General features: G+C 41.2%; 1 protein-coding gene across 1 annotated transcript in view; it reads right to left on the bottom strand.

The window, feature by feature from the left end:
- Positions 1–27475, bottom strand: part of elp4 (elongator acetyltransferase complex subunit 4) — a 49023-nt gene that overhangs the window by 6132 nt on the left and 15416 nt on the right. The window contains exons 8-9 of the mRNA XM_026378922.1: positions 24066–24174; positions 21803–21909 (exon numbers count right to left, since the gene is read on the bottom strand). Coding sequence (XP_026234707.1) covers positions 21803–21909; positions 24066–24174 — 216 coding nt within the window. The remainder of the gene's footprint in view (positions 1–21802; positions 21910–24065; positions 24175–27475) is intronic.

Below are 27475 nucleotides of genomic sequence, written 5' to 3'. Positions count from 1 at the left end.
CCAAACAATGAGGTGATGTGCCTTTCTATTGGAGAAGCAAACTATCATCACATTTACGCTGGCAATTTCAGAGAATACTTCCGCTATCCTGCCAGAAAAAAAGAAAAAGCAGAAACAAGGCAGCATAAATCCCATCACTTTGGTAATTCTAGCTCACCTGCAACTAACAAAAGCAAGAAGAAGCTCTACCTTCCTCGTCTTCTGTAGTAACAAAGAGTGCAATACAATCCCTGGCCTTGCCCTAAGAATAACCTGTTGACTGGGGAAGTTTCCACCCTGAAGTGTTTGTCATTTATGATTTAAAATAAAACTTTATTTCATTTGTCTTCCTCATTGTTTATTATTTATGTAATTATCTTTTGTCAAATAAATGTCAGAACATTTATCTGGTGTGTGGGCATTTCACCTTCTCTGGGAAGAGATTTAGATTTAGCAGCTTGTATTGTTTTGTGATTAAATAATATTCAACTAGATTGCTGAATTGATCCAGCATAAAGTTATATGCTAGGATGATGATATTTACCTGCTCCACACAGTTTCCATACAAGATGCTTGAAAAAAGTAAATAGTGAAACGATTTTAGACAAAAGAGAATGAATGATAGGTTGACGAGTGAAACAAATGTAAACTACTCTATACTGAAGTTCATATCGAGTTTCCTTTTGGTAATTTGGTGATAATCACCTGCTCACAATGTCACCTGCTGCCTGATCCAGGATAATCTGAAAGGTAGGCATACAGCCGGTCAGGCGGACTGACAGACAGATACAGACGCAGCACCTCATCTCTTCTGCATCATGGCTAATGCATCTGACAGAGTAGGCAGTAGGCAGGCAGAAGGATGAGTAAGCATTTTGAGTGTAATTATATTCCCAAACACTGGAGGAATTGGAAGAGTCTAATAACAGACTGAATTTCATTAAAACTGAGCATGTCCACACAGGAAATTGATTAGCTGACAATATCTCAAGGTTTTTTAATACCTAATGGAATGTTTATTCCTGTTCTCTTGAATGGCTAGCTCCTCACTTACCCTTCACGCTCCACAGGCTGATGTAAAACAGCATTTGATAGTATCTGTCATGTTACTAAACTTGACATGCATGGGAATCAGTTAGCTCTGCAATGCTTCTGAATAACCAAATGGACAAACAAGGGCCAAAGTGTAACTGTGCTGTAACACAACAACTTGACTTGTTATCTCTGCCGCCATCATCTTCAACTGAACCTTCCTCTGGGGTCTTTGGCTCGGGCCTGTCAAGAGCTTTGACAGGGGAAGCAGCGTGGGGCCATTTTGTCTCTTTTCAGTTTGGTTTTGTTTCTCTTTGGAGGGCAGTGTTCTATGGACACTGTAGGGTAAGGGGGCGAGGGCACGTTGACCCCAGAGGTGGTGGGTAGTAAGGGGGGTGGTGGTTTGTGTTATGGACGTGGGCACAGCCAGAGAGTGCTGGTCCACCCCTGGAGTGACACATTGCCTGGGGAGAAAGGGAGAGGGATAGAGGGCGTAGAGTACAAACATGTCTAAGTGCTGCCTTCACTACCAATAGACCCATAGAAAATAACACGGCTGCATGGGTTATGACAGCATATCTGGGGGACCTCTTGTGCCCTCCACCCCTCAAAAACACATTTTTCCCCTCAAACCATGACTCTGATATTAAACATCCTCGGGTTAAAACACCACTGACACTTTCGGTGAGAGCAGGTTTTCTAGTCCTACAGATGCCCTGCTATAGTAATCACACTTGGGATACAATTTCTAAACATTTGTTTTTTTAATCTTAACTAACTTCTTCTATTCAATCTTAAACCCACTATTCACTTGTTTATAGGCAAAGTAACCCTCATCTTCTTTAAAGCTCAGCTCAATTAGTAAACCTCCTATGAAGTGGTTTCTCTTTCCATGGGCTAGAGCCACATTGTTACGTGACACATAGTCTGCATATTTTTAAGTCGGAGCTAGTGAGTTAAGCTTAGAATAAAGTTTGGAAACATGTGAACACATCTTAAAGTCACTAATTCACACATTATATATAAATTGTTTAGTCTCTACAAAAACTAAGTAAACATGTCAAGTTGTGGTTTTACAGAAGACTATCCTTTGGCTGAGAGCGGTGACTTCCTGGAGTCTCTGGTGGTTGCCTGGCAACTTGATGGTAATAACAAAGAGAGTGAATAAGTGCATTTCCCAAAATGTTGAACTATCCCTTTCCTCTATTTTTTATGTATTATTCATGTTTTTTTCTGTGTTGCACTCAGTCTACAAGTGCACACACCCATGTACAAAAAGATAGCCGCTGCCACTTCCCTATGCATGTGTCACCTAGAAGTATTTACAACATGACTGCACAAAGCAGTCTAGTACAAGTAGGCTTTCCTAAACCCAGCCTTTCCTCCAACAGAAAGCCCTAATTTTCACTTGTCGTTTGTGCTGTGATGGAGTTCATGCAGTTTACAGGCATAACATTTGGCAATGCGAAAGGTCGTCTGGAGGTTACTGTGTCAGCCTGGGTAAGTGGCTGACCCTTTGGGAGGGGTGGGGACAAACACTCTCACAGTGGAATAGTCTGCTGTTGTACTTGCAAAGATCTGGACTGAACGAGCAACATATCAGAATTCGAAAGACTACGACCAAAGGTAGAAGATGACAACATATAATTTTCCATTTGAAGTAGTTTCAGTATTATGTTCTCAACACAAGTTTGAAAACCGTACCTACCACCTACTACCTTGTACATAGCATGTTTGCGTTTTAAGTAACATGACCTACTGTACATGATGTACTACAGTAGGCTGTTTTGTTTCTGCCCGGAACCACAAAGAGCTACCTAAATTAAGAGGCATATGGCATACTACTCAGTAAAGAACCCTTTACTGAGGAGTATGGAGTCTTTGGTTTATTCACCAGATGGTGAATAAACCAAAGAAAGGTTAGTTGTCTACATTAGGAATTACCTCTATGGGATCATTACTTCAAATTCACCTTCTTGAAATAGTCAGGATGTAGGCAAGTATGGCACATAGATAACACAGTGGAGAGGGAGAGTAGAGTGAAGAGAAATACAGATAGACACAAGTAAAGATTTGTGGACAAACAATAAAAAGTAGCTGGAGACAGTGAGAAGAGTGAGAAGCGTAATCGTAAAGAAAATTCACCCATGTGACTAAGTAAAGTGAAAGGGTCAAACTGTATAAAAGCGTATTACACGGACCCTCGGCTAGAGACAGTGAGTACATCTGCACATATTTTTTTTAACCATCTATGATACAACTGTGTAAGATAGTGTCCTGATGTGTGTGTAGTACTTTTTATGGCTTTTGGGTTGTACTTTTGCACTGAAGTGTGTGTATGTTTGCATGCATCCTTGTCTGTTAGTCTGCCCGGAAGAATAAAGGGGGGTGGGTATAATCCATCACCAGTTGATAGTCCTCACAAAAAAGGAGCCCTTTTTGCTGAGAGGACAGCCCTTGTGTGGACAAAGACAACCATACTGGGGACTTCATAGGACCCAGCTGAAAAGGTGTTGCCCAGAGTAACCCCATTCACATTAACAGGCATGCTGGCCAAAGCCAGTCATTACTGCTGACTTGGACCAGCCGGGCCACACATAGACCAGCCTAGCCTCTAAGGCCATTCACTCCACATTAGTCCACAGGCAAACAGCCTGAACTCTGCCACTGGGGAGCATCTAGAATTGTTACCATTCTGTGTGACTGTCCGTCTTCAGGGCTTCAATGTATGCAGCCTTTGAGTACAATTACAAAAAGCAGAAATATACAGTACACTTTTAGAGGGTAAGACTGGGGTCTTTGCCTGTTCATAAAAATGTGGCAATAAATAAAAAATAACTGCCAAATTATGAGGTACTATAAAATCTATTTACTTACACAAGCTGTTCAGTATCTCCCAAATCTGGGCCTTAAACTAAAACAGCTTTTCCATTATGATACCTTATGTAATGAACAATAGTTGCCATGATATGTCCCTGGCTTCTATTAAGTAAGATGAGACACAGACACTTCTACTAGCAGAGTATTGCACGCCACAGCTGTGCTGCTGGAAAATATAATTTGTATTAATAAAAATATCTTTGATCTAAAACCGTTCACAACAATGCAACACAAAAGAAATATATTTTATATGAACAGAACGGTTGCAGGAACACATTAGATGACCTTTCTCTAGGTGAGATTTGTCCAGCAGTCAGTATCAGACTTTAGGTATTCAGATATTCAGGTATTCTTTCTCATCTATTCATAATACCACTACCACTTACATTTGTGACACTCTGAAATAAGGTTCACCTATTTGACAGTTGCACAATGGAATGGTATCAGAGAAAAGCTGACAAGCTCTCAGTAGACCTGTAGCAGGGCTGCTTGTGGCTAAAATGCTTCGTCCCACTAATCTAGTGAACGGCACTCTGGAAAAACCAAAATCTAACCTATGCATCATCTGGACTCTGGTTCAAACTCTTGGTATTACAGAGCAAACCAGCAGACAGCAAAAGACAGGTCAGATGGTGCAAAATGCATGCATCAAATGCTTTAAATGCTTTTAATCTGAACTGAGTGTTCTCGATTCAACCTGCAAATAAAGTGCAATATGAAAACCAATTAAAATAACATTTACACATATGTACTTCAGTTTGCTACCTCCTCCTTCTCTTTCCCCGTTTGCCCTGCACCCCCTCCCCACCTCCACCTCTGCCCTCCTCTCCAGTGTGCTCCCTGTGGGCAGGTGGTTGTGTAAATTTAGCCACAGCTAGGTGAGGTGCTTCCTGGGTAGACTGTTGGCAAAGCCACCTTTAGGGTGTTGAAGATGTCAGAGGGAATGAGACATCACCTCAGCTGCCCTGTCAAAAGATTCACCACTTTCCATTTCCCCCATAACCTCTAGGTCCTAAAAGCACTGTGGGTGACGGGGGATTCTTGTGTTGTGTTTTCTAATTTAGCCTGAAACACACCAGCCATTACCTAACCTAGAGCAGTGGCTGAGTGTTAATTGTGAAGCATTACTAAAGCCATTAAAACAGTGAGCCAGGGCCTGCGGAGAATGAATGCTAAAGTTAAAATCAGAGAGACAGTGCTAAATGCATGTGATAACCTCTTGGCAAATGACCCCTTTACAGGAGGTGGAACTGCAGAGAATGTCTCTATTTCAACAATGACAAGAACAGAGAATTAGAAAAAAGTGTTTTTTTTCTCAAAAAAATAATTTTGGCAGTACAGAAGTTACAGATCTGTTGCTATATGATAGTGGCAATGAGTGGAATAAGATTAATTTAAGAGTAAAATCTCCATGCATTAAAAGATGTTACAACAAGATATAGATGCAGCCTTTTCATCACAAGGGCCATTATAAAGATATTTATTACCAAATGTCTTGTGAATAACTTAGTCCAGGTTCCTCACATAAGTCATACATAGGAAAAAAAAGTCAAGGCTAATATCGTAGCCTAAAAATGTCCATTGTAAAAAAATAAGGAAAAAAGTAAGACAAGACTATAATGCATGGAAAATCAATTGTTTTAGAGTTGATCAGAGATGTAGGGATATCAAAACAAATGTTTAATATTAAATATATTAAGCCTGAACAGTGTATATCTGCAGATATTTTGTAGCAGGAGCTGGTTGTTTAGTAGTTACAGTCAAAGTAAAGATAGATTCTTTTCAATTTTTTTCCATATTTTCTGTAATTACTACACTTTCCATTTTGTTGAAAGGTTTCTGAAAACTAGTAAGCAAAACAGCTCCAAAAGAAAGCTATAAATGCGAAGTGGAACCTGTGGTTAGGGTGGTTAGGTTTATTTGTCAAATACCTTTGATCACGAAACCACAATAGCTTAAGGAGACTAATGAGTAAGAACATTTATTTGTCATGTGTAATTAGTGTGCAATTATGTTCTATGAAGTATAGCTTAAATAAAAAAGTAAGGGTAAGTACCGGGATGGATTCGGAGTGCTGTTGAGTTGAAAAGAATAACAAAATTGGCAAGCATTCCAAATGTGACTATCAGCTTCTTCATTCTTCCTGATGCCGAGTTAGGCGTTTTGCTGGGAAATGGGCGGCCTGCCAGATTGGGGCCAAGTCAGAGTTGTCAGGGGATTACAGTTCTGCCTTGCTCACTGCAGGGGGTGCGGGGTGGGCCTCAATTACCCTGGAGCGGCGTGTTTGATTTGGCCCAGCACTTTTGAGGACAGACCAAAAGCTGAATAATGCACCATTAGCAACTCAAAATCCTGCCCTAAAATGAGTCCACTTATGCATCACATACAGTAATTGTGTGTCTATCAAAGGCTGGCAGGTCTACACCAATTACCCTGATAACAACAAAACAATCTATGCATAATATTATCTACTGAACACCTGTGCGCAGCCTCATACATCCAAGCTTTCCTATTTGAAATCTCTACATCTCATTCAAAGTTTTTCGCCAACAGACGGCAGTGAAATAAAATGTCATCTTCAACCTTTAATACAAGGTTGCTCTGTAATAATAATAATAAAAAAAAAGGTGTGATGGGAGAACTGTTTATGTTTCTATTTACAAATACGGGAGATGGAAGATAGAGGAGGAGAGAGAGAGAGAGGGAGAGGGAGGGAGAGAGAGAGAGAGAGAGAGAGGGAGATCCCCCTACTCTGGCTACAGTTGGAGCTGTGCAATTGAATTTCACAGGATATGAGGCAGCAAATGGCATGTAAAGGCTGAAGCGTCAGACGGTTGCTGCCATGCGGGCCAGACAGATAAGGGAGGTGTAAGTGAAATCATTAGGTAACTCTGCAGGACATCGGGGGCAGTTTGAGGTTGGCAGGGGGCAATGAGAGCCAAAGGCCCTCCTTGAGCCCCATTGAACACCCACTCAGCCTGACATACATGCACTTACAAACACACGGGGAGAATCACTTATACAAACACAAGCCGCAAGACAAACAAGGACTCAAGACAGAGACAGGCAAACAACCAAGCACTGTTTTCTCCTCTCCACCCACAAATACATGCACATGAACACACACACTGAGGGTTATGTACTCATGCGCGCGCACACACACACACACACACTCCACTTCAAACTGCAGACGCCTCATTGAGGTATCAGCCTCAGTGATTGTGTTTGTCCACCTGGGTATGAAAGAGCCATTCTGGCCCGTAAGGAGGAGACAGCTCAAGCCGGAGCCCAGCTAGGCTACGTCTGTCTCAGGCTCTCAGGGAGGGGAGCAGCCAAGTGTGGATGCACCTCATTACCTCACTCATCCACACACCAATTACCCCTAAATAAATACACCCAGCCCACAGGCAGCAACAATGACATCCAGCCTGAAAGGGAAGAAAGGACGCCGTTCAGAAAGCATTTGCACGCACAGAAAAGTGCTGTTGGATAATGATGAAAAAAAGTACAGAGAAAAGAAGCAAAAAGAAGAACATGCAGGGGGCTCCAAGTCTTTTAAAGAGCTCAAAGACGAAATGAAGAAAGAGAAAGAATGAAACAAACACCGAGCAAGCAGAGTGAAGTGATTCAGAAAATGATAATTTCTTGCTAAATTTCACCCAACACATCCACAAATGATTGTTGTGGCGGGGGAGGGGCAAAGTTTAATTGTTTTAATGCATGCAGCCATGAGATAGCTCTGCTGCAGACTAAAACGGTGATCACTGTAGAGCCGCCACATATTTGCATGTAAGACGGACCGCTTGGGGTAATGGTAACAACAGTGTGTCCGAAGGCCAAAAAACATTGGCTAAAAAGATGACGATCTAGCTGCCAAAGAGCCTGATCCCGAGAAAGTTTGACAAAATATGGCAGGTGGTAAGAAATGTGACAAGAAACACAAATACAGTTTCTGGCCACCCAAAAATGAGGAATAATTTAACTGGTGAGAGTAGGCGTGAGGAAGCAAGCGAGGGATTCAGAAAAGGTTATGTAGTAGAGAAAAGAAGACAGATGTGTTTTCAGGTAAGGGGGGTACAAACAAGGAGATGAAGCCAAGAGTTCCGTCATTTCCCTTTCCACTCTCCCACCTCCCTCCATGTGGGCTCTTTCTGCATGAGTGACTCTGTCATACCTAGGGGACAAAATGGTCTCACTGTCTCTTCCTCTGTCTGTGTCTCTCTGCCCCAGTTCGTTCCTACCTCTCCTCCTGCATCGTGAATTAGACCTGGTTAGCCATGTGGTACTGTGTAGAAAAAGATCTTCAAGACTATAGGAGCAGGTCGGTGGCTGTATAAAATATGATCTTTATCCATATAAAAACATTTAAATTAATTAAATTCCTTAATATATAAAATCTGGATCCTAATCATGAGAAACACGTACAGTAAGAGATTTTATCTTGACGCACAAAACCCAAATTAAATGATTCACTTCCTCCTTTGACACCTGAACACTTAGGTGTCGGTTCAGGTGTGTCAGTTCCACCCATTGTTTATCATGGGTGCAGCTGTACATGGCTTAGGTTGGTGTGCAAGGGGGATGCATCAGGATGTGATTCCTGGTGGGTGGTTCCAAGTCACCACGATGTACGAACACTGCTCGAACTTGAAAATAACACACATGACCAGAGTCAGCTGGTTCATCTGACCAGAGGCAGATTCCAGGTTATCGGAAACAATGGCTGGGAACGTGTCAGTTTTCCACGCCGTTGATTCGGTGCAATAAACAGAAGGTGATGGATAAAATGGAAGTGAAAGGGGAAGGTTTATTAGGATTCCTTCCTGACAGAAAGCTGAGTGAGTCATGGCACGCCGCGTAGGTTTAGTGCCACAGGTGGGTGGAGTAGTGTCTCTATAATGTTGTTGCATAGTCAGGATTCCTGGTTTACAGTCCCACCCTCAGCTGTTATCAGAATGCATGGGAATCCCAGGCTGCAGAATAACCTGTGACCGGACCTAAAAATATAAGGGTCTCTTCACCCTTTATGTCTCCTTCCTGCTTAATGTGGCCTGAAGGTTTCTCCTGGGAGCTGCAGGGTTTTAACATCCTGCACCCTACAACACCTACACATGTTGCCAAAGCACTGGTCAGACCCTCTGAATATATAATATCGTCTATAATGTGTATGTACATTTTTTTTTCAGGCACACACATTTCAAAGATCTAAACAGAATTTACAACAAATTGTTTTCAACTACACATAAAGTCTGTTTCCAACCTGGATTAGCTCATTCAACCATGTTGTAGATCTCGGTTCTTTTTTATTAAATTATTAAAAACACATCAGTAAAGCATACTACTATACTGAATTACATGTTCCTTAAATAATTTTAAGTTGTTTCTTTAATATTTGTTGCCAAAAAGGCTCTAAAGGAAACATTTTTACAACACTGGATGTAAACAAGAGCCAACTGTGCGTGATCTGTGCTTTGTTTACTCCACTAGATTATTGTGATGTTATGTGTAGTGCGCTGAAAACTTCCTACTGTCGTGAGAATCTTGTAATTTTGTGGGAAGACACATGGCTGTATACTTAAGCAATCATGGTGATCTCACTGTAACCACCTTTGTCCTTAATGCTTAGAGAGTGTGTGAAAACGGTGGAAATACACATGGCAACGAGAAACTCCGGCATGTGAACGTCTTTCGTACAAATGTTTGCGTGACCTGTCAGATTTCACACAAACCTTGTTCCTGATAGGAATGTACAGGATGTACAGGATCCTTGGGTTCACACCCAATCTGTACAATCCATAAACTTACAAACAAAACAAAATTATTCTTCTTTTGTTTGTGTTCATCACAACACATTCATTTGGCAAGACCTGACATGTTTGTAAATGCAAAGTACTAATTAAAAAAAATATTTAAAAAGATTGTTTAGCACAAACTGATTTTTCTAAAACACGAACAGCATAGCTCTACTGTTTACGTCGCACTTGACAGAGGATATATAATATTGCAGATATATATCAGATATACAACAAAGAATCAGTCTGTACACCTTAAACATTTTCTATGCACCTCTTTTTTCATCAATCATGATTATTCACTATTTGTCTTGTGTAAGTAACCTTAGTGATTCAAATAAGGAAATGGATAAGACTCTTCTGCTTCCTCATGTAACTGACAATGTGTTTACTGTATGAGCATGACAGGTATGACAATTTGTTATCGTTCTTTTGAGCACTTGGATCAGTTCATGAACATGACCTGTTTCGACAGGTATTGGTAAAGTTTGTATAATAGGAAATAGGATTAATATTCTGCCTGAATACTTAACTGCATAAAAATACTGGCTACATTATACTAATAAAAAAATTGTATTTTTCCAGTTAATAGGAGAAATGTTCAGTAATGTTATGTGGACAATATGCACACAACAACTGTTAACTGTTTAAAGGCCATTTAGGTACAAGACGGAGCTATGTTAGCAGTTTTATCACCTTAAACATGCACAGTAAAATCATCTGTCCATCCCTTCAGAAGAATTACAAACTTGCAGAGTTCATCCTTCACAGGAAGCTGACTGTTACATAACTTGGACAACTGGATAATTTAGCATGGTGTCAATTAGAACTTAATGTGTAATATCATGACGGCACAATCTCAGAATTAGCAGGACAAAAATGATCCATTCCAGTTATATGGGGCATATACAGTACGCTGGCAAACACACTTAGTTCATATGCCAAATCCCTAAATTAACACCTTTTTGGTGAGAAAGCTCAATTTGGAACACATCACACCAACACCACAGCTGGCATTCAAGGGTAAAATTAATTACTTCAGATACATGTGCTTCCTCTCAAAGTGGCAGACTTATTTGCATTGAGGAACATTCAGCAGAAGTAATCGATGCACACACAAAATACGGCCACCCAATGACCCCGGCCCCGTCTCAAAGTCCCTCCCCATCCCCAAAGGCGTGAAGGCTCAGCCATGCATGGAGGAACAAACACAGGTAGCGAGAGCAAATCAGACTGCAACAAAACACAGAAACATGAATGGGAAGCATTACAATGACAGGCTGGATGCAGGACAATGGGCCCGCCATTAAACAAACGGCAAATCCCAGGATGGGCTGCGGGAGTATGATACAGATTACAGGCACCTAGTCCCTGCCTGGGGAACAGGGGAGAAGGAGAAAAAAGGACACAATATTGCAATTTGACAGCTGACGTCTTCATATAAATGTATGAATTTACATTCCAATTAGAGGAAATTTACATCTTAATCACAGCGAGCAGTGTGTCGGTCCCTCGGTTAGTGTGTTGCTACGGTAATGAGGTGGGATGCTGCTGTGCTTTCTCATCCAGACAGTGATCTGTCAGCAGACAACACCTCCCTGTTATGAGGGAGCTGCACCCCTAAATGCGACCGCCACCACAATCAGCAATATTCGAAGAAATCCGTCTTAAATATCAACAAGGTGTGAGCCACCACCCGAGGATAATGTGCCAAATATGGAGTTTGAAAAACATCAAACATATCTTAAATATAGTGCACTGAACCAGGAGTGTCTTTAACTGTCACTCAAGTGACAAGCTTTCAGTGCTCTAGTGCATTCCATTTCTAATTTCCATACTAATAATGGGTATATTATGTTTAATGGTTTGACTTTGTTTTATGGCATTTGAAATGGATGGTGAAGCCGTCTGTGGAATTACTCAAACATATCATGTCATCAGATCGCATGCTGCTCTGCTGCTAACAAAGGCAAAGTTAATGGGTGAGATTGAAGGGCTGTGAATGTATCATCAATATCCATCTGGTCATCATTTACATCAGTGTAAATCATAACATCGATGCTCGCCTTCAAGGAAAGACGAATGGCTCGTTCAAGTTTATAAAGATACTTGCTGTGGTTTAGTTCACTTAGGAGACAAGAGGTGTTGGCTTAAGGTTTTGGAAGTCACAGATAAACCTAACCTTAAAAGCTCAAAACAGAGAAACAGCAAGCATCAATTTTAATGAAAAGAAAAGGATATTTAATGAAAACTTCAGCATTCAAACTTTGCTGAAACAACTTCCATCCAGTGAAATCATTTACTTGTAGAGCAGCACTGATTGCTGACAATGCAATCAGGAGCAGCAGATTAGCTACCACCACACAGGAGAGCACATAAATCAGTTTTACACAGTCCTTTGCCATCTTCACGCTTGACTTTAATGCAGGGATGTGTGAACAAAAAATTGGAGGTAAATGAGGCATGGCTTCTTTATCGCCTACCACGTAGCCAATCAGGCCTCTTCCGTCAGAGACACTGCTCTAATGGTTGATATCTATGGAAGCAGCCTATTACTGGATACTGCCTGTAATTAAGACAAGTCAGATTACACTAAGTCAGTACCTCCTCTGATATGTAGGCTGCCATTAAAGCCAGAAGTGGTGATGCACTGTACAACACACAGTAAAAAAAGGAGGCTCATGTGAGTCAGAAAAATGTCCTTTGCTACACAAAATGAGCTGGCATATTTAAAGTCTGGCATATTTTCAGAAATGTGATTAATATGCATTGTCCCTGTCAAATAAACAAACAATAAAGAGCAAACAATGTTGGGTGTTCAGGGTAGGCGCTGAACGTGTTTTCAAACATCACATGGGGTGATACGCGGGGCGTGGCTGTGATTCCACTTCAGCCTGCTGGGTGTTTGGAGAAGATGCCAGGAAGCTGTACACACCCCCTCTGGGACTTATTGTGCATATTCTACCCTTGCAGATTGATTCCCACAGCAGTGCTACAGTGTCTTTGCACTTCTGTCCGACCATCTAAATGAGATCGCCTATCTTTTTTTGGGGTGGGCAAATGAGGTCCAGCAATTGAGTTTAGCTTGAATGTTATCCATGATTACAACTTCTTAAAACAGGCAGCAGCTTATAAGATGCCAAGCTGACTTTGTGTCATGTGGCAAATGAGGTGAAAAGGGTGAATGTGAAGGCTGTTAAGTTGGTATAAGGGCTCTGAATGTAGAGAGAGCAACGCTTAAAAGGCTGACTATGATTAAAAAAAGAGGAGTAGAGGGAGGGAGCCTCCGACAAAAGAAACAGAGGGAGATGGAAAGAGGGTCTGAGATGGGAAAGCACTTCTTTCTGTACAGAGAGTGACCTTGCTAACACTCTTCCTACTCTAATATTCACCACTACACATGCTTTTGTGCTCTATTCCTCACCCATCTAAGCACGCAAGCCTTCCTCTCAATACGCACTCCTCATTATACAATGTCACCAGCCAGTTATCCAAGATGTGCACAGGCATTACTACTCTGGCCAAAATTAAAAGACACAAAATCACAAACACCCAAGATGTGGAAACTACTGAGAGGCGCAGCAAATTCAATGCAGTGATTTAATTATAATTTTGTGCATTACATCTGCTGTCTCAAACTATCACTGCAGAATGTTGTGGTGTTCTTAAGGATGTGCATCAAAGTGTGCACTGAACTTTCACATCTTATAAGACTTACAGTATCTGAAGGTAGGTGTTAATTGAGATATTTTCTCTTGTTGAGGTGAGCAACTTATTTCTAATACAACTAAATTACATTATTCACTAAACGAAAACCTACTTTTTTCTGTTTATGGACATAAAGACTGGGCAGTACACAAATTTCTTGACTTTTTGAAATTAGCTATTAAACTGAGCTGTATAATTAATCTTTGTAAATTAAAATAAAGTACTGAAAGACATTTAAACCCAAACCATTGTTATAAAAGTGCAAAAGCTTGTAAACAGACATTGTCAGAATTAAATGACTGCTAAACAGAGGTACTACAACACACACATGCATGCACACTCATTCATTCACAGTGTGTGATGAAGCAAGCATACACGAGGTCCCCATACAAACAGTATGTGTAAGTGAGTGTAAAACATCAGGCCATCAGATCACTTCCCTCTCCAAACATGAAGCCTTTAATAGATGTGAAACTGCAGGCCCTGAATCTTTTCACACCACTGAATCGCAACTCACACAGAAGAACAGGAGACAGAAGATGACGGTGCAAAAACATAAGAAATAAATAAACAAAACAAAGAAAGAGACTCCTGGACAAATAGATTTAGGATGTGGGAGGGGGGGGATCAAGCATAAATACAGTGTATATGACTCAAATTGATTAATGCAAACCTTTCTAGACTTGACAGAAAATACACTTGTCTGAGAAAAAGATTCATGAGAATCCTCAGACTAACATATGGAGTAACCTTTGTGGCCTTCCGGGACTTGGGGGTGGTGGTGGGGTTATGCGGGGGGCTCTAACGCTCTGAGGACCGTAGGCACGCTAGGGAGAGGTGAGCTGTCACCCCCCATTACGATCAGTGCCTGAGCTCTGAAAGGGGGAGGGGTAGGATGAGAGCAGGCAAAAAGAAAAAGAAAAAACACTGGTTCCTCGCTAACCGCCATCTAGAGCCATCCCCGGGCCTCAGAACCCTCGGTCTACAAGTGCCTCCTGGGAAACACTTGCACGCAAGTCCGCCTCATCTCCAGCTTGCAGTTGGGCACTATCTGTGTGGGGGTTAGAGGAGCATGTGTGTGTGAGTGTAGTTAGGCTGTGTAAGCAGAATGTATAGATGTTGTGCAACAAAAGAACAACTGTGCATGTAGGTATGAGGTGTGTGTGACAACACTTCCAATGGTAAAACTACAGTTGTCAAATGGTATATAAATGGTTGCACTCTTCTTCAAAATTATCCAGGATGGCAGTGACAGTCATGGCAGCCTGAGCACAGCAAAGAGACATGAAATGATTTAGCTTATGATGTGACACGTAACATGGTGCAATATTATATTCCAGTGGATAAGAAGCTTGCCTCAGATTTGACCTTTTGCTGCCTTTTGTGTGAGTTTGGTGAGCAATGCTTAGGCGCATTCTGTTCCCCAGATCCCACTCCTAACACCCCTGTCACTCATCATCACTCATCATTGTTAGGGACAAAAGGAAAGTTTGGTTAAGCCACACATTGGAGTATTCTCCCATCCAGTGCCTCCCCCACCTTCACACATTCACACGTGTGTGTGTGTGTGTTAGGTAGTGTTCTCACACACACACACACACACACACACACACACACACACACACACACACACACACACACACACACACACACACACACACACACACACACACAATGACAAAGAAAACTGTTCTATTTTTGCTACATAACCACAAGAACACTGACTCGTGGGTCCGAACCTTTCCGATAAGGCGCCATCACCTTGCCCTCTAACTTGCCTTTTGAAGTGCGAGGTTGTCCTTCGAATGGCCCTCTGACTTCTCTAGTGAGTGTAATTAAAGTCTATTCAGGGTTCTATATGTGTCCTAACTATCCTCCATCATGTGGCTAGGCTTTTCAATAGCCACCTGTGAACTCTGAAGGACAGGGAAACTTGCCCTCATAAAATTCATGAGCACTGCTACATTCAGCAGCTGGCCAACTTCTCTCAATGGCCAACACCGCTTTAAACAACTCTGTGTTGACTGTTGGGTGAATCCTTTTTAAACAAAACCATATTCACAGTGGCAGGGGTTAAGTAGCTCCCATGCTTAGCTGAAACAAATGTCTTTAGAGTTTGCTTGGATTTAAAAAAAACAAAAGGATCAAAAGAGCCAATTTGTTTTTATCAAGTATGGACTCATTGAGTGCTGACAGAGATATTATTTAGACAAAAGGATCCAACAGATCTGGCATCTCCAAACCTATGTTGTTGTGATGCAAGTAAAAAAATGATGTAAGCATGCATATTATTTTGTAAGGATGCAAGAAATACTCCTCAAAATAAGACTCATGTCTCAAACTAAAAAATGTTGACATGTGACTGTAAATTTTCATAATGGCTGAGTACCTTGTCCGTGTCATAGTAAGTGAGAAAGACACAACAGAATTGGGTTTTACCATTCTAAATAGAGTGGCTGGTGATATATATATATATATATATATATATATATATATATATATATATATATATATAAAACAAACTTTATATCCATTCAACAGGCACTCAACTTAATTATGGTTCAAAATGCATAAATTAAAAAAAACCCTTAACCATTTCAGAGAAAAAAGTGTATTAAAGCAATTTGAAAATGTGTGAGGAGAGCATCCCATTTACATAACATACATAAACACTGGGCAGACACAGAGAAATCCATAAACACACTCCTCCTCCTGACCCCCTGCCCAGTACTCTGAGCGGTGAGAGTGTGGGAAAGTTATTTTTAGGAACCAAGCAGAGAGCCTTCCTGAGTTAGATGCTCCTGCTCCGGATCAACATTCCACCTTTGAACCACCCCGACCATGGAGCTGTTAGTGCTCATGATGGCAATTTTCACTTTCTCTGAGCAGCAACAACTGTGAGTGGGCTGTTTTTATTTAAAATGGGACTGCTGCCTTTCAACAATATCACAGTGCAATTTTCCAATGAACATTGTTTAGAGCACTAAATATCCTGAATTATTGACCACTGACTGCATCCATGATTGCACATTATAAGATGTTCTATCCTGGGAGAGACTAATTTGCAGCAAGACTAATTATTTCTCCTTAACAAAATATTCAGTAGATGTATTTCTTCTTAATGCTGCACATACAATAGTTTTATCAGTTTCTGTTAGCAACCAAGTCTATAAGTAAGCTTTACACAACCAAGGTTCAAAACTCTGAGAAAAGTTGTAGAGTTAATTCACAGGGAACACAATAAAAATCTTGCAAACGATTTTTAAGACTTGCATGGAAGTGTATGGACCTAAGGCAAAATTAGACGCCATTTATTAAAAAGGAAAAAAACACTAAAATGTTTCAGAAGTCAAAGATACAGTGAAGACCAACTTTATAAGCACCAAGGGGTCTATGGTTCCCAGTCACTACCATTATGCTAATGGGCAGCCCTTTCCAAACATACTTACACATACCCTATAGTACCACAAGACCCCATAGATGTAGGGTGGCATGCAGGCTCTTTCTATTTCTCTCTCTAATAGAAGCTGAAGACAACTAGGGCTACTTTAATCAAGTCTGAATCCAGTGTGGCCAGTCTAGTCTGATGGGGGCTGAATGGTGCATGGACCATGTTAAGGGTTCACTGCTCACTGATGAAACAGCTTCACTTCCAGGGCGAGTTCAGGCAGACCACACTCTTACTCAGTCTGGCAGGAGGATCAAATATGCCCTGTTTTGTTTTGCTTTCATACTGTCTGTTTGCAAAAAACATTACAGCATTGTGATGATAAAGTATAGAGGGCAGCACATGAAGCAAAGCCCTAGATATTCTTATACTGAGCTTTGACTTGGCTACAGCAAACACAATTGCTATTACTTTTTCACCCCAGGCATTTGACAATAAAAAAAAAGCTCTCTAGTGACTGTTCTGGCCAGTACCCTTAATGATTTCTGCACATCGTCTGTGCTTTGGCTACCATGACTTCCTTAAAATCTACACCAGCCCTAAAACTCAGTGGAATCTTAGAAATGTACTAATGAAGTGGGTTTGTTTTTCTTTTTTAAGAGAGGTAGCAAGTATCAGCCCATGCAATTGTGCAACAAACCTAAATCACTTAAACATCCTATCACGCAGATACAGAATCAAACAAGGAAAATAAGCCCAAAAAATATGCAAACGCCTGCAAGACTTGGCATAGAGACCATACAAGCTAGGCCTTTGCCCAGCACACATGCACACACATGCACATTTCCAGAATAGATAAAATCCCTGTTAAATAATAAATGCAAATCTGATGTATGTTGTGAATATTGTTCTGCTGAGAGGTATGATTGCGTGCCACTGACTGGCCTGTACTGCGGTCTCTCTCTCTCTTTTTTTCTCATACACGCACAAACCATAAGCACACCTCATTCGAAAATGCAACAGAGGCTGGTGTGCACCAATTGTGGAAGTATAAATTATTCAAGTTGAATATTATTCCGAAAGGTCCATTCCCGTCTGATTGTAATTCCCATGGCAGATGAAGGAATCACAGGCAGAAACAGGCAGATGTACAGAAAACGTAAGCATTTTTGTGCTAGTTACTAGGATCAGAACATCCAGCACACCAATCGTTTGGCTGTTTTTGCCAATTTCTGAATCACCCAGTTCAGTTCTCTCTCCATATGAGTTATTTTCAATGTTGGCTTTTATCTGATCTTTAGTACTAAGCATTATTTGAGAAATGTTGAAGCCAATATGCGACCAGGCATGAAATACAAACAAACATATAAACAAATACCCCAACAAGCCCTGAGGACTGGGTCTCTGTCTAACTCATTCTGCATTCTACAGTTCTTTCTTTCCTTCCCTTTTTATTTCTCTCTCAATACGACGGTTTGGTGCCTCTGAGGAAAAGCCATCATTTTAATTAGACCTGACCTGAGAATCACTTAACTGCTACTCTCCTTAACCGCCTCCCCCTCCTCTCGAAGCCTTCGCTCTGTTCCTCACATAGGTCCATTAACACCCTTCCCTCGGCACCCATAGGCTTCAACAGGGGGCAGACACAAGCTTTGTCTTAAAGACATTTTGAGGACATGCCAAGAAATGTTAACGTACTCTGCACACCTACTTCGGACTCTTATGGTTCGGCTTCACCTTCTCCTTAAGTAGTCTTCACCTCAGCACCATCATCATCTTCACACCCTTTATCTGCTCCGTGTTCGCTTTGGTACCATTCAGGTTAAGAATTTACTCAGTTGGCAGTTGTAAAAGACATGTCATGTGGGATGGAATGCCCCTTGTGATGTCATTGGACATCACAAGATGTTTGTATGACTACACAGTTCAATTAGTGGGTATATATATATATATCTAACATAGTCAAGTTATGTCATGGAATGTACAGTAACTCATACATTAAATGAATATGGCCTAGGACCCTTATTACAGAAAATCCTCATCTTCGTTTTAGGTAAAATATGACAAAAAAATATCCCAAAACACTCTGAAACTGTGTTTGTTTCATCCAATACATATGCACAGACTACACAGCCACAGTGAAAACAGCTTGTAAGTGAGAGAGACACCTCCAAATAGCCATTCTAACAGAAGACTAATTTGACACAAATCCCTGTCTTATACTGTAACTGACCTGTGATGGGATTCTAGCATTGAGGTACCCCTCAGGCACATTGCCTGTCAGTTTAGAGGGTCAAACAAAGGTAAGGAAAAATGTAAATTGCATGCCACTTCCATTCTTGAGAAATTCGTCCACACACCACAACATATTTTTGTGAAACTAGTGACGAAGACTGTGTCAGCTTATTATGAGAGGGTGGGAAAATTCTCACACACATGCCTGTTTGTGTCACATACCGTATGTGTCTGCATGCATATCTCAGGTATGTATCTGCTTGTGCTATTGCTTGAATGCCAATATCGCTATGTGTGGGAGCAAAAAAAGTCTGCGTATGTGTCTATGAGTATGAGTTAATCTTGTCTAAACACCTAGCACTCCCCTACCTGCTCAAACAGAGCAATGGGTTAATTCTGGCTTCAGGCATCATGGCTAATAACTGCTCATCAACCGCAGCTTGAACTCTCTGAAACGTCACCCGCTAGCATGGTAACCATGTCACAGAAACAGCAGAACGCTGATGTTTGTGTTGAGTGTGGGGTTGGAAATTTCTGTACTAAACATATCAAATTAAGAAAAAAAAATTAATTGAAATAAATAAAGAGCAGGATTTCTTGACAACATCTGTAGTCTGAGAGCTGACAAACAAATACTTTTCCGCATTCTTTAAGTGGTAGGTGATAAAAGTGTGAGTCAATTTGCAGTTAAGAAATTAGTTATCAGCATAACTCCAGGTGCATTTTGGGTGACATGTAGCTACCTGACCCAACTCATGAAGACCTAACACTGTCAATCACTTGTCAGTCATCCCACCAAGTCACAAATTAATCCAGATAGATGATATTTAAACAGAGTCTATATTTGCTGCATTTAAATACACAAAAGTTGAAAAAAGTGCATAGGAGCAGGACAAGTGTTTTACTTTCTCTGTGATAATGTGTGAAAGGAGACCAAGTGACCAGTTCAGAACCACTCAGTAAGGGAATGCTGCATTATGTGGCCCCAGGCAGATGAGTCCTGTAGCTTGAGTAAATGAGGTGATTAGCAGGGATGGTGTGGGCTGTCACACGTCAGACACTGGGGCTTAGAATCTAATCATTGTCTCATGTGTCAATCAGCAACAGCACAGGCGGTTGACCAACAGGTCAAACATGGTATACAATAACCATGTAGTCAGTGCACAGTAGTCCTGCATGAGGTCTTACACCCAGGTACACCAATGTCTCATACCTTTGTGACATCTATATCTCAGGTAATACAAATTAATTACAGTGTCAGATAACACACAATACAAAAACTTAATAGCGCAGTATAATAACTAAATTGTGTTGTAATTTATTTGATGATTGCTAGATGATATAACACAACGTTCTCTTGGAAAATCCCTGACACATAACAGTGTGTCCTGGCCAAGGATTGTGATTGACATTTCATAATGTAATGTAATTCCTCCTGTCAATAACAAAGAAGTTTAGAATTCTGAAAAATCCGATGTGGTTTTAATGATCATATTAATGATGATAGTCCTGAGGTCAATAAAAGAGCATGGTTTCCTTTTCTTTAAAGCACCTTAAACAAGAAACCAGACAAAGCTTAGTCTTAACAATGAGCTGCTGGGATATTTAGCACAGTATCCAGGCTCCAACAGCTACAGGGATGCTCCAGGCCTCATCCCCCTGCCGTGTCCAATACAGACGCCCAATTAAAAGACCATTGAGTGTAACCACCTTGACTTTTACGAACCTTATAAATCTATACAGTAGTGGCCTATGTGGAAGGGTCAGAAGAAGGAGGGGGAGTTGGGCAATACAGAAGGAGAAAGGGTTAGAAAAATGGTGAAGGATGGCAGAAAATGAGAAGGGGCTGACCGTAGGATGCGGTGAGCTTTGGGGGAGTGGGCATTCTCTCTTCGCCTTCACCTCCTGCCTGAGACAATAGGACTCACTAACAGCCAAAGACCAGAGGGCGTGACAAAGTAATGATAATGTAATGAGGACCAATCATGAGCCTGAGGAGGGCCCCTTAATTTGTCTCTAGAGTGGTAGTTCAGTGACAGATTGATTGCTCTGAGTAAGAGTGATGATGTGACACATGCAAAATGGATGCGTCTCTGACAGGATGAGAAGGAGAAAGAGGTTGAGAAATCATAAATCAAATTAAATAAAGAAATAGAAATGTCATGCATATATAGCGGGTTATACTGTAGACCCAATACACTACACAGGCTCAAGACAATCAAGCTAATTAAAAAATGTATAACCTGATGGAATTTAAAAGAAAAAGGAAGAAATGGAAGAAAACATGTGTTGTGTATTTGTGATGTTAAATTTAAACTACATTTCACTGTGTAGACTGTAGATAACTCATTGGAATGTAATTTAGCTTACATGCTACTGTATATAGCTGCAGTATAAAGCTGCTACTTAATAATGAGTTTTCTTCAACAGGTTATAGTTATTGCACTGGGAAATAAATGAACTGTGACGTGCCAGACAAAAAAAAAGCAGTAGAGGTATTGCCCCACTGTATTGCACGTTGATATTATACTGGAGCAACAATCACCAACTTTACTCTTGATTCCACTACCCAGAGCTTGGCTTACATGAAAGATTTCTTATTATCAATCTTACCTAATTATAGAACTACAGAAATGAAGAGAGAAATAAAATTGGGCCAAAAAAAAACAAAAAAACAAAAAAAACATAACAAAACAAAGTGAGAGACAGCATTAGATAAAGCAACAGGGTGGAAACAGCGATCACGTGTTTTGTTTGTGTAACATATGTGTATACATGTGTAACATACCTCAATACTGAACTGTTTTCTCTTGAGTTTAAAGGCCAGGTCCTTGTGGTCAGGGAGTTGACTTGCCAGACAGTTCAGGTGAGGTACCTGGCGTACATGTAGCAGGCCTGTAAAGGACAAGGAGAGCCAATCAAAGTACAAAGAATATATTCCTTTCATATTCACAAGGTTCATTTGTTTTTTTATAATAGTAAATTACTTTTTTAAGTAGTAAAAGCTACTAGCTACCACTAAGAATTCAATCAAAATTACTTTCAACACATCTATTTTGCAAAGCATATTGCCATAATAACTAATAAATAAATAATCAAATAATAATTGAAAATATTAAATACAATCTCTCACTAATATAGTGTATAGATAACTCGACTGTTTAATACATTTGTGAATGTACGTCTTTTACACATAAGAGGGTATTAAGTAGCAAAAAAAATGTTTAATTCAAATTTTTATTTTAACTTGCACGGGCTGGTTTTCTGATCTTGATATACAAAATTGTGTTTTTACTTGAGGCAAGTTTGGCAGCAAAGACTCTGCTGCTAATAAGAAAGAGTTTAAAAGTTACTGTGACATTTATCCTGGATTTAAAGTGAACTGTGATGTAGTTTGAATGAATGGAATAAAGGTAGCAGACTGTGTTTAGTGATGAAATTAGGACATGTTTTAAGACAAGTGTTTTACAGATAAATACTTCTACAGATAAATATCACAGTTACATTTCTATTTCAAAATTCCTACCCTCTTTATTTTTTTAAAGCATTGGTGTACTGTAAAGGAAAACTGTCAAATATAACTGGCACACATTACAGTAACAGAGGCAGAAAACAAACTGCTACAAGCTAATAATTCTTGTAACAGCTACAAGCACTGGATCATTTTTTTTACTGTTTATTCTGAATTTCTTTTCTTCACTATAAAGTTACATTTTAATAAAACTGGAAAAGTACAGTAGAAGTGAAGTGTTGGGAATGAGCGCAGGAGAGAAAAAGAGAGAGGGAGTAATGGAGAAAGGGAGACAGACAGAGAAAGTGGGGGATGGTGGATTCTCTCCTCTGTGCACTTGGGTGATTTCCCCTTGCCTGATTTGCAGTGACAGGCTTCCCAGCATGCTTTGAGCAGCCCTGAACTGCTGCCGCAAACATGCACGCACGCGCATCCGAACGCACTCTCTCACACGCACACCAGATGCGTTTGCACTCATGAACACACATCAAAACAATCATACACACTAATGTATTTCATAACCCAACCAGAATTTCTATGGCTGGTTAAACAGGGGGCAAATATAATTTTGAACACGAGATTCGGGTAATGAAAATACAAAACAAAAATGTTTTTTTGATTTTAAAAAGTGATGCGGCAATACTCCTATGAGGAATGGGTTTACATACCACCTGCCTTTACAATGTAGAGGAATGTGATCTCTTTCTGATGAGTTATGTAAATAAAACATGCTGTTGGATGAAACCAAAACCTGCCATTAAATGTTTTTACTCATCATCTGTCACAACCAGGGTTGTCTAACCAGTGGAGGCGGTGGGGGAATGAGGGGAAAAGCGCAAGAGTGGGAAGAGTTTTTGAGGCACAGCTAAAAATACCCCACTTGCTTAAACTGACCTTTATATGTGGAGAGTGTGATAGAAATGAGAGAAGCAAGGGGGAGAAACAGGATATGGTAAAACTGTACAGAAAAAGTGGTGGTCAGGACTGGGAGAGTGTAGACTAAACTAAGGTGCCCTCCCCTCTGCTTCATTCCTTTCTCTCCAGTCATCCTTTACCAGTGTCCTCTTTCCCTACTGAAAGCCTTGCCCTCCATTTATTATCAGAACACGCTGGCCATGGAGACATTGAGCGAGGAATAGAGAGATAGAGGAAGAGAGGAAGAGAGAGTGATGGTGAGAATATCGATTCCCCAGTGTTGGTCTGCTCTGCTCCAGAGCCTCAGGGGTATGGGACTCGGGATGGAGAGGGGGCGAGGCGAGAGGGAGAGAGGCTCTGCTGGAGGGGGGGAGGCAGGATGGAGAGGGTGAGGGTGCGAGGGAGAGGGGGTACAACGTGGCAGCTGAATCCCCCCCGGCCTGTCTACTGAGGAGCACGTCTGATTGAGCAGCAGCACACTAACGCACACTGACAGGCTGGCCTGCAAGGGGGCTGCCCTGCCTCCATCCACAGCCCAGCCCCAGCCTTAATGCACTGCCTGTGTATATGTGTGTGTATTTGATGGAAAAGAGACAGAAAGATAAGCGAGAGTGTGTGTTCATACCATGGTAATCTTTGTAGAGTGGGTTGGTCTCTCTCTCCGAGCCTTTGAATGATTCCAAGGCTATGGCATTGTCACACAGCCTGGTTATGCTGCCCATAAGAGCCCTGTCCTGTAGGATTGAGAGAGAGAGAGAGAGAGAGAGAGAGAGAGAGAGGGAGAGAGAGGGAAACATGAGCAGGTAATTAAAAGCCTCCTGACGGGCCATCAGTGTTGCAATTAAATTAGGTCATCATTTCCCGTGCCCAGGTCATTTCTGCCCATGGCTTAGGTGAGAGTGATGAGGTATAGATGGGAAAGAGCACTGACAGAGGTTATACAGGTGACGCTGGGACAGACAAATGGACGCACATCTTACATCCGGCGTGCATCCTCAGGAGTGATATGGGAAACGCCAGTGAACAACTCACTTAGCAATTTTTACGTCAAAGGCTCACAGTTGGTGCACACTCTCACCAGGGTGTCAAACCTGCACACAGCAGGGGAGGACAGAGACAGCAACACAGGCTTGATGAGGAGAGCTCCCCCTACTGGTTAGGTCAGTGACTTGAAAACAAAGATGACGAATCAGGGGCAAATACAGTTGATTGAAAAAAGAATGGAGAAATACATAAAAGGGTGGAAGAAAAGGGTAAAGAGGGTGGAGGAGAGGGAGAGAGAGGGACATTGGGATGAGGGGAGAGAGGGAGTGCTGCATTATTAATCCCTTTGCCTCTTGAATCATTCACATCCTTCTCTCTGTGCTGGCTGCCACCGCCTAATGCAGTTTTCATGCCTTCATGTCTTTTCCCCACTTTTTTTTCTTCCTTTTCGTTTTTATCCTACTTTTAAGTATGTATATCCCACCAGCCACCACCACCAACACTGGAGGTAACTTAGGTCACTCACATGCAGCAGTTAAAGCCAGTGTAAGAGTTTGGACACAACGAAACATTAATGGTACAGTACGACCACTGGAATCGAAAACTTTCTCGGTGCTAGGGTTAGGGTCAGGTCTAGGCTGTAATGACTATTCTGTGTTAATTCAATACAAAGATGACGCTTCTTGGCAAAGAGTCAGATTTCTCAATGTCAGAGGATCCAAAGTCGTGTTCAGTACCGTCACAGCAGGGCAGAATCAGGTCAGTAAGGCGCGCGCATGCTCCACAGCTCCTTAACTTCAAGGAGGTGATCACGAAAATGCTTTTTAAAAAAATGTTATTTATAATTGATAAGGGGCTCAAACAAGAGTCATTTCACTTTTGGACTGAAAATTTATGCTGGCTCAATTAGCTCAGATTACGTCAGTGCAAATCCTCCGAACACCCTGAGTCTCAACTAACAACTACTGACTGACGGGTCAGGGGAAGGGCCCAGCCTTCATCTTACCTGCATAGTCTTACTCAGTTATTGACAAACCCACATTTTGACCAAAGTTGTTTGGCTTTAAGTTATACATATACATACACGTGTTTCTGAAGGTGTTTCATTATGTATGCATGTGGGCAAAGTCCTAACCAAAATGTTGTACATCACATAGATGAAATCAGGAATGACTTTTATGTTGGTCTTATGTTTTGGGTCAGCAGAGTGTATAAGTGACACAAAACAAATACACCGACTTACAAGGCTAGAAATCAAAGCAAATCACACTTTTACCTGGGACACAGGTTCAAAAATATGTAACTGTAAAATGAAATGACACTGCTTCCAGAAACTTGGTTACGTGTCATAATTCAGAACTCCACATGTAAACATATTTTAAAAATCCAACCTAATCGAAAACTACACATAATGCATATATGTAAAATAGGAAAATGCAGCAGTCACCAAGTAATTTACTGTATTCTAAGTATAACATTTTCCCATAAGGACACTGAAACCATTAGCTCAACTTAAAAATGTGCAATGCATGGAAAAAAGTAATAGCTGTGAAGACACAGAGGTGCTAAACAACCATGCTTGACCAGTCCAAGCTGTGAGTGACAATATTTGCATAGGTCAGGACACCACTTAGTCTGAGCAGCAGGTGAGGTGTATATGGATGCATTTTGTGTATTTTGTGTTTTTGTGTGTTCACTTCTGGGGATGGGTGTGGTAGCAGGAGATAGTATGATGGAGGAGGACTGGGTTGGGACAAGCCTAATTAATGTTTCAGATGGACTGTGGCACTGGGCTGCTGTGAGGAGGCTTTCAGTGAGTTGCTCTGCTTCCCAAGCTGCTCAATAATGGATAGAGAGTCCAGAGTGTTCTTGGCCAGGTAGCCCACTGCTACTAGTCTAGACAGTCTTCCAAAGGCCACACTCCGTTAACTAAGCTAATTAACTAAGCAAAGATACTGGCAGAAAAGCTCTGCTAACATGTCAATTCTTGAAATAGCAAACACATTTCATGTGCAGTTTTTATACGTTGGCAAGCTCAATTGATCAATTTGAACATTTTCTTATGTCAATAACACCAAATGAGATTTGCAATGTTAAACTAATCATAATATTATTCCATAGATGCTCATCTTAAGAGTCCCTTATTACCTCCATGTTGGCTAAGTCACCCAACACCTGATTCAGTCCAAAATTTCCCCCTATCCTCTTCTTCCCCCACTCATTCACTTCTCTCCCCAGGGTGGAGAAGGGGGTGGGGACAGATTAAGGGTTTGGAGGCTAGGCCAGAGAGGGACAGGGGGACAGCTCCCACCACAGCTGACATCTGCTAGTTAGCCACTTTACCTTTTTTTGACTAGGCCAAAGCCACTGTGCACTGAGCATATAGGCCTGGAGCCAGAGTGTGTTGTGACAACACAGCTGTTCTGAAAGTTAAGCATCAAGTTATATCTTTGTGAAAAAAAAGAAAAAAAAAGAAAAAGCATGAATAATGCTGCTTCCATGCGCTTTAGAATGAGGGCTATCGGAAAGTAGGGTGTTTGAAGTGTGACTGAGACAAAAACATTTTGGTAGAAAGTCTGAGATGGCTTTTCTGGTGAGTGTGCCTCTATGGTCGAGTATCTGGGGGAGGGCTGTGGTTTGCCATATGCCTCAGCAGATGACTCCACCTTCACACTGAGAGGCCAGACTGGACACAGACGCAAGCACACAAACTCACAGCCCCCCGTACCCCCTCCAAGACACACACACTCTCACAGAGACACACATCTACATGAAGGGATATTTGTAAGACAATAAAATGCATACACAAATACACTGATTCATTGTGTACAGCTTCAAGTAATTAAAGCCCAAACAAACAAACACAGATTTGTAGGCCTTTGAATGGAGTGTGCACTCAACTGGGTCTGTTGGGTGAATGATGCATGGAGGAAGAGGCACTTCACAGGCCTGACTCATACCGTGTTGACACTAAAGCACAGAGTTCGGAGAAGGCCTCACTATAAAAGACTTGAAAACCTAGTGTATTAATTAATGAGACAAAGCAAATAT

This window comes from Anabas testudineus, chromosome 3 (genome assembly GCF_900324465.2).
Source record: "Anabas testudineus chromosome 3, fAnaTes1.2, whole genome shotgun sequence".
Taxonomy (NCBI): domain Eukaryota; kingdom Metazoa; phylum Chordata; class Actinopteri; order Anabantiformes; family Anabantidae; genus Anabas; species Anabas testudineus.
This window is presented reverse-complemented; position numbering and strand designations above follow the sequence as displayed.